Source organism: Pleuronectes platessa, chromosome 8 (assembly GCF_947347685.1).
Source record: "Pleuronectes platessa chromosome 8, fPlePla1.1, whole genome shotgun sequence".
Taxonomy (NCBI): domain Eukaryota; kingdom Metazoa; phylum Chordata; class Actinopteri; order Pleuronectiformes; family Pleuronectidae; genus Pleuronectes; species Pleuronectes platessa.
Window position 1 is genome coordinate 8,735,070 of NC_070633.1, and position 7,304 is coordinate 8,742,373.

The 7,304-nt window shown below is 41.2% G+C and overlaps 1 protein-coding gene across 1 annotated transcript; it reads left to right on the top strand.

Annotated features, from left to right (window-relative positions):
* The first annotated feature begins 532 nt into the window (after positions 1-532).
* On the top strand, positions 533-4,735 carry rab33a (RAB33A, member RAS oncogene family). The gene is made up of 4 exons (XM_053429216.1): positions 533-925; positions 1,936-2,076; positions 3,333-3,413; positions 3,498-4,735. Exons 1-4 carry the CDS (start codon positions 533-535, stop codon positions 3,720-3,722), a joined length of 840 nt encoding a protein of 279 aa, XP_053285191.1. The 3' UTR covers positions 3,723-4,735.
* The last annotated feature ends 2,569 nt before the right edge of the window (positions 4,736-7,304 follow it).

Sequence of the window (7,304 nt, forward strand, 5' to 3'; positions counted from 1 at the left end):
TTGATTGATTGATTGATTGATTGTCAGTATTCAGCTGCAGCACATTTTATACTATTTTGCCATTAAATTGGTTTGTATATTAACTTGATTTATAAAACTGAACCATGATTACTTAATTAATAAGTAATCAAACAAGGATGTTGGACATACAATTTGCCTCCTCTGTATACATTTTTACCCCTGATTTGGAAAAATCCTATATCCACCACTGGGGAGGAGAGGTTGTATAATCTTATAAAGTTATTCCCCAGTACAGTACTTTAGAAATGCTTGCTTGCTTTCTACAAATGTGTCTCATAAGTGTGTTCTTGTAGTGACCTCATGTGGTGTTTATGGTTTAGAATATGGTTGTAGACAAAGTTACAATATCTCTACTGCTTTTCCCTTTAAGGCCACAGTCAGCTGCTAAAAGAGAGCATCCGTCCCTGCTCTCCTCCCCTCTTCCTCCCCCTCCCTTCACCCATCCATCCATCCGTCCACCCCCTCGCCTCCACACACACACAGCCGATTGCGCATCGCCTCCTCCGGCATAATGACCAACGATTCTCCGGAGGGGGAGATCCGAGCTCTGGGCGGAGGAGGAGGAGGCAGTGGAAGAGGAGGAATCGCACAAAGGAGCCGAGCGGACGACAATGTCACCATCCTGACGTCCTCCATGGATCTCCTCAGAGTCGGCCGCAGCAGAGCCAGCAGCGGCACCGAAGCCGCCCCGAGCCTCGCGTCCTCCGTGGACCTGAGCACCGCTTCCATGGAGCTGAGCATCCAGACGCGCATCTTCAAGATCATCGTCATCGGCGACTCCAACGTGGGGAAGACCTGCCTCACCTTCCGCTTCACCGGGGGGAGCTTCCCCGACAAGACCGAGGCCACCATCGGCGTGGATTTCAGGGAGAAGGCGGTGGAGCTCGAGGGCGAGACCATCAAGGTGAGAAGCAGCAGCTACAGGAGGAGTTCCCTCACCTCCCTCCCCCTCCTCCTCACCTTCCTTTCTTTTGATCAGCTGCAGCCCAGTGTCTGGCAGCACACCACACAGGGCCCATTCTTTCATTTGATCTGCCCCACCCTGAAACAACATTTTCCTACAGTGTCCTCAGGTTTAAATGCTTTATACAGGCTGGAGAGATTCATCAAGTCTGTGTTTGAGAGACAGTGAGACCCGAACACAGTTAATGTTATTGTGAGACCAGATACTGGTAATAGGACTCACACAGTTGAATGTCAGCATTTTATGATTTCTTTTTATTATAAAATCTGTTATATTGTCAAAACTCCTTCAGAATCTTACTTGAATCCACTGACTGATCCAGTAAATACCCATAATACCAGACATGTCTCAGGCTACCTGTCCAGCTCCTGCGCCATCAAAAACAACCACCAAATATGAACCATAGTGCTGCAGCATCACCGTAATAATTGATGACATAAAGTGTAATGATTCGATGTCAGAAAACATTTTGGCAGATGAAGCAAAACCCGTGTAAGTGCAGAATGATAACAGAATGACGGACTACCATAACAAATGATGGTGATATACATGAATGTATGTATATGCCCCCCCCCCCTCTCAGTCGAGCCATATGTCTACAACCTCCAGATGATCCCTAATGCTGACTCAAACATGTACACTACACTATTGACGTGCCATCAATACTCAGTACAGTAATGTAGCCCACCATGCCTGTTCTAAACCTGCAGGTTTTGAATGAGCTGTTTACTTCACCTGTATCAACGCCCCAGAGCAAATTACAATTTCGTCCCTAATAGTGATTCCCCCTCAAACAGTATATAAACAATATACTGTCACTTTGCTAGACGCTGTGTGCTGAGCTTTCCATGATGCATGGTGCAGAGTGAAGTTAGACAACTTTGTGTTCATCCTACCTGGTTTGTCTGCAGGGAACATTTTGACCTTTATTCTGTTGTCTGTCTCCACAGGTGCAGGTTTGGGACACAGCAGGACAGGAGCGCTTTCGTAAATCCATGGTGGAGCACTACTACCGCAATGTCCATGCAGTGGTCTTTGTGTACGACGTCACCAAGATGAATTCCTTCCGCAACCTACAGACATGGATAGAGGTTGGTGATGGGTGCATCGCTTTGTCCAATCAGTTAGTTTAGAAAGTACTGACTGAGCATAAACTGCACAGCACAACCCATGCTATAAATAATCCACCATATATTTGTGTTATAATGATAATAATACTAATATGTTAGTATTCAACCACTTCCTTTCTGACATCACAGTTTAATACTGTTACATGATGCAATTGAAAAAATCAATTTGTATCCTGAAATATCAATTTTCTCGGGGGGACAACATATGGTCCTGGAAGTAAAATGCGCTGGAATCAAGCCTGTGATGGAATGCTTAATGCTCAATCCAATACTAAGGTGCATGAAACAAACGTTGTGTTGATGTAAACTGTGTGAACATGACACCAAAATATGTTCTAGCCATGATGTCACATAACAATACTGACTCAACTGAAGATTTCTGAGGTCAGGTGAAAAGACAGAAAGACAGTTAATGTTACATTGCTAGCTTGATTACATCCATCAAAATATTAGACTTCAGGCTTAAATAAATGTGTCCAAGATGTACATTATTATATCAACATAGAAACTGCCTTCATTGCTTAGAAGTGGTTGAATGCTAACATTAGCTGTTGTCTAATGGCTAATGAGCTATCAAATATGTTGTTTAATCTTGAAACATGCTACCACGTCCCTCAGGTCTTTTCAGTTTCGGATCAGTTATGGATCTGTGACATGAAAACCGTTTGTCAGAGTCTCTGTGTTCATATGATTTCTAAACCTGGATCATTGCAGCATAAGATTATTCTGTTCATGACAACATTTGAGTTTCACACCCTGAGCGTGATGTCCGAGGAAAAATGCCGCCGTGTGAATATGATCGAACAAATCCCCTCGGCCATCCCTGATCATTCTGCTCACAGTGACCTTAACTTGTGATGTTTGAACAGCAAAATCAAATCACCTCATCTTTGGGTCCAGTTTGTACTTATCTTGCAGAAATCCCCTCAAAGTAATCTTGAACAATAACAAAGGAGGTCAAACAATGCTTTGTGACTAATAGTTGGTATTATTTGAGATAGAAGCATTTGCAGCCATTCTGGCACTAGTGTTTTGACTATGTTGTTGTTTTTGCAGTGTGACATATTGTAACTGTCCTAAATTGTTTGTAGTTACAACTAAGAGGCCAATAATGTATTTTTGTCCTCTCAGCTGATCAAATTTATGTTTTTTATGGTATCAGGGAAACATGGCATTATTTTAAAAAGCTATATTCTGCTCTTTCTCTTGTTTTCCAGGAGTGTAATGGCCATCGGGTCTCAGCATCAGTACCTCGAGTCCTGGTTGGAAACAAGTGTGACCTTGTGGACCAAATACAGGTTAGTGTGGGTACATACAGAATGTAATACTTTATTTACTACTAAATTCAATTAAGGTTTGTAACCAAACTCTACTTTCCCCAGGTGCCCTCAAATACGGCACTAAAGTTTGCTGACGCTCACAACATGCTGCTGTTCGAGACGTCGGCCAAGGACCCAAGGGAGAGTCAGAACGTCGACTCTATCTTCATGTCTCTGGCCTGCCGTCTGAAGGCCCAGAAATCCCTGCTCTACAGAGACGTGGAGAGAGAGGATGGGAGAGTGCGACTCACACAACAGACTGAGACGAAGAGTAGTTGTCCTTGTTGAGGAAATGGGGGAGTGGGAGGCATTATCAATGGGAAGAGAGAAGAGAAGAAAAGAAGAAACCTAGAAGAGAAGGATGGGGATGATTGCAAAGCGAAGACCGAATCATCGTTATCCAGAGACGATGCTGAGGATAGAAAGAGAAGAGGAAAAAGGGGATGGGAAGTGACATATTTATTAACAATTCAGAAGAAGACAATGTTGCCTTTAAGACTCTGGTGTCATATAGAAATCCTTCCAAATTTTCCAAACACAGACACAAGCAATGCGCAGGAAACATCACAAGTTAAACATGTCGGTTATATGAGGGGGATCCACAATAAACTGAAACCTGTTCTGGCTCTGTGTTTGTCACAGCCTTTAACATTCTGAGGCACCACATTAGACCTTGTATATCACAGGCTAATTTCTTTGTCTGTCAGTAATTTTAAATTTCATCCACATCCTAACTGAAAGCAGTATTTCCAAACCTTTTCCTTCTGCCTTAAAAACCTGCCTGCAGTCTTGGAGTTTGATAAACCAGTCTGGCAAAAGTAGGGTAGAGGTTTTACTTTTTTTAAGTATCTTAATCACTTGAGATGATCTTGGTTTATACAACAGAAGTAACAACTTGTCGGCCTCTTAAATGGACGACTTGAGAGGAAGAATGACTCTTTTTTTTGTCTCTGCATTTTACTGTACCTGATATCTACCCATCACAACTTGACTTAAAATCACTGTGAAAATACAAATACGTGGGAAAGGTGAGGACACATGTTAGAGGAGCTCGGTGAGCTCAGACAAGCCACAGTAAGACCTGGAGAAGGAGGGTTCCTGAAAACGTCCCATTTGGAGGCTGTCAGGCAGTATGGCACATATTGATTTAGAGGCTGTAAGATCCTCTTACCCTTGAGCAGGAGAAATGCTCTCTGGCAGAGAAGTGCCGTCATGTCAAGGCTCCTCTTTACCATCGAATTGTGATGTAAACACTCCTCTCCATGTTTTCGCTGGGGTGGAGTAGCTAAATCCAACTTTCCCTTGTGTTCAAATGCAGAAAACATCCTGTCTTCACCATGTGTAACTAAGATAGCCAAGAGCTTCTCTCTATCACCCAGTCTCCTTATCTACACCACACTTCCTATTCTGTATTAAACGTCTTTTGTCTAAGATGATGATCTTTTAACATCAGTACCACTGCCTCCAGTTTCAAAAAGGACAGGAAAAATGGCAGAAGACTGCTGCCCCAGATGTGCTACACAGCCTGAGCCAGGATGCACTGTGTGATTGTTTGGTTTCTGTATTGAGTCCAGAGCTGTGGCTGTGTTGAGCCTGCAGGATAAATACATGTATAAATGCTGCTGAGGAAATCAAGTATTTTCGGTTACTGCATACATCCGAGTTGGCCCTTATCACCAAAAGCTTTTGTCTCTCGTTGTCTTACCATGTTGACATCGTCTGTTTGTATCACTCCTCTGACTTGCCTTGAGATAGCTGTATTCTGGGTTTTGATTTTCACTTTTGCATCCGTCGCGTGTTATAAACATTATCAAGATACCCGCTCGCCCCTTGAATTTGCCGGGTATCCCCTTGTTGTATTCTCACATGGGTGTTACTCAGATATTTTACTACTGAAGTTCTGGAGATGTCTGGAGCATCTGACCAGGACATCTGTGTTCTCACAGACAGCCCTTCTGGAAATGTTTATGAAAATGTCTGACGTTCAATGCCTGTCTAAAAAATGCTTGGGATTATTCGAGCTATGGATGATTCAGGCTGCATGAACCACTGTAGAAAGCCATATTCATTATTCACTATACATAGAGACAGAATAGGGGTTGATCCCAGCTGGGTTGTGGGTTGAAGAACACACTGTACCCAATTTAAGCTATGAGGCCTTTGAGCAATAAAACCAGTCCTGGCTGTGATGCTGTCAGTGATACAGGGTCTTGCTCACCACATATTACCCTAATTTAACACTGCAGTCTACTTTTGAGCTATGCCAACAATAAATGTGGATGCAATATGTAGTAAATTCAGATCAATGAGCATTTCATTTCAGTCTTTACTCCAAGCTGGCAGTCAGATAACATCATTATTCCAACACATTCAGAAATGCAAGAACTGTGTAAATCAAGGGGAATCCAGAGAGCTAACACCTGAAGTGTGTCTGGTTTTATTCAAAAAAAGTTTTTGTTTTGTTATTTTGAAAGGAATTAAGCGGTACCAAGTGGATCACATGACATTACTGTCAAATACCAGGAAGATCTGAATTTATTCTCATTCTAGGGGCAAATGTGTACCTTGAAAACTTGACTTTGACACATGCAACCCAGAGCCATGTTTTCAACAAAGGCTGGGTAAAAGAACACACAAAAAACCATGACAACAATCATTCATCCGTCTTATAAACTGTTCATTCTGTTCAGGTTTGTATGTGGCTGGATCATATCATAATACATTAGAGCAGGGGTTACAGCCGACAACAGACATCTGTGGCTCTTATATGTGAACATAATCCGGTTTATTCAGTCGCAAGATGATTTTATCACTGTAAGGAGAAGAAAAAAAGAAGAATGTGCCTGTATTTCCTAAACATGTCTGAATGAAACATTTGACTTGGTTTCAAATGAAAAATTATAGAATTGAATTATTTTTTGTTTTACAGCTTTTCACTTGAACATGGTCCCGTTGTACTAACTTTATAATAGTTTAGAAGTGTAATTGATTGTACAATAAATAAATGAAATCTCCATTTGTTACTCATTGCAATTATTAACTTTATAAAACTTGTGAAGCTCTAACTCAATTTTCTTTTTCAAACATTTCCAATCACTACAAATGTGTATTTTATACATGCCTTAAAGTTAAGAATATACATATTGTCTGTCTGCTTGTTTACTCTGTACATGTGTTGTATTTGGGAACATGTTTTATTTGTCAAGTGTTTCTTTTGAATAACCATTTCAAACTCTTAAAGCAATATATTTACATTTTGACATTTATATTAACCTCCAATCCCATTGAGGTAATTAGGACTTGTCAGCGTTTTTTTTAACATTAAATCAATTTAAAGTAACATTAAATTACATTACAATTGTAGTTTCAACATTTCATTTATAATTGGTAACACATAGTTACCAATTTCACCTAGGGGTGCACTCAAAGGCTACATTCATAAGTTTTCAATTGAAAGTTCACCCTTCTACAGATACACTTGGCGTCCACATTACACTGGAGTTTTAGACCAGCTTAAACTGAGAAGGTGGAAGTGTGCTAAATAATATTTGTTTGAAAACTCCAGGGCTGCCTTTTAGTCTGGACAGGCAGAAACAAAGATGTTTGGAAGCTATGATGTAGATTCTCGCAACTGCTTTGGCTACCACTGTAGTACAAAACATGGATAATTAATTATTAGCCTTGAGGACCCTGTTGACCCTGTGGACAGCCGTTGTGAAATTTTACTTTTTGCCATTGCTGCTTCGCGTTTGTAACCTGGCACTTTTCGCAGCAAACAACCAATTGTAGTGGTGAGAGGTCAGAGGTCATTTCAGACCCTATGAGGAATCATACACTGAGGTTAAAACCCAGTAATCTCAATGCTTAATA

Excerpts from the sequence above, each read along its gene's own strand:
- rab33a (XM_053429216.1), top strand. The coding sequence starts at position 533 with ATGACCAACGATTCTCCGGAGGGGGAGATCCGAGCTCTGGGCGGAGGA. Across the intron at positions 926-1,935 it reads TCGAGGGCGAGACCATCAAG|GTGCAGGTTTGGGACACAGC; the intron begins GTGAGAAGCAGC and ends CTGTCTCCACAG. Across the intron at positions 3,414-3,497 it reads ACCTTGTGGACCAAATACAG|GTGCCCTCAAATACGGCACT; the intron begins GTTAGTGTGGGT and ends TACTTTCCCCAG.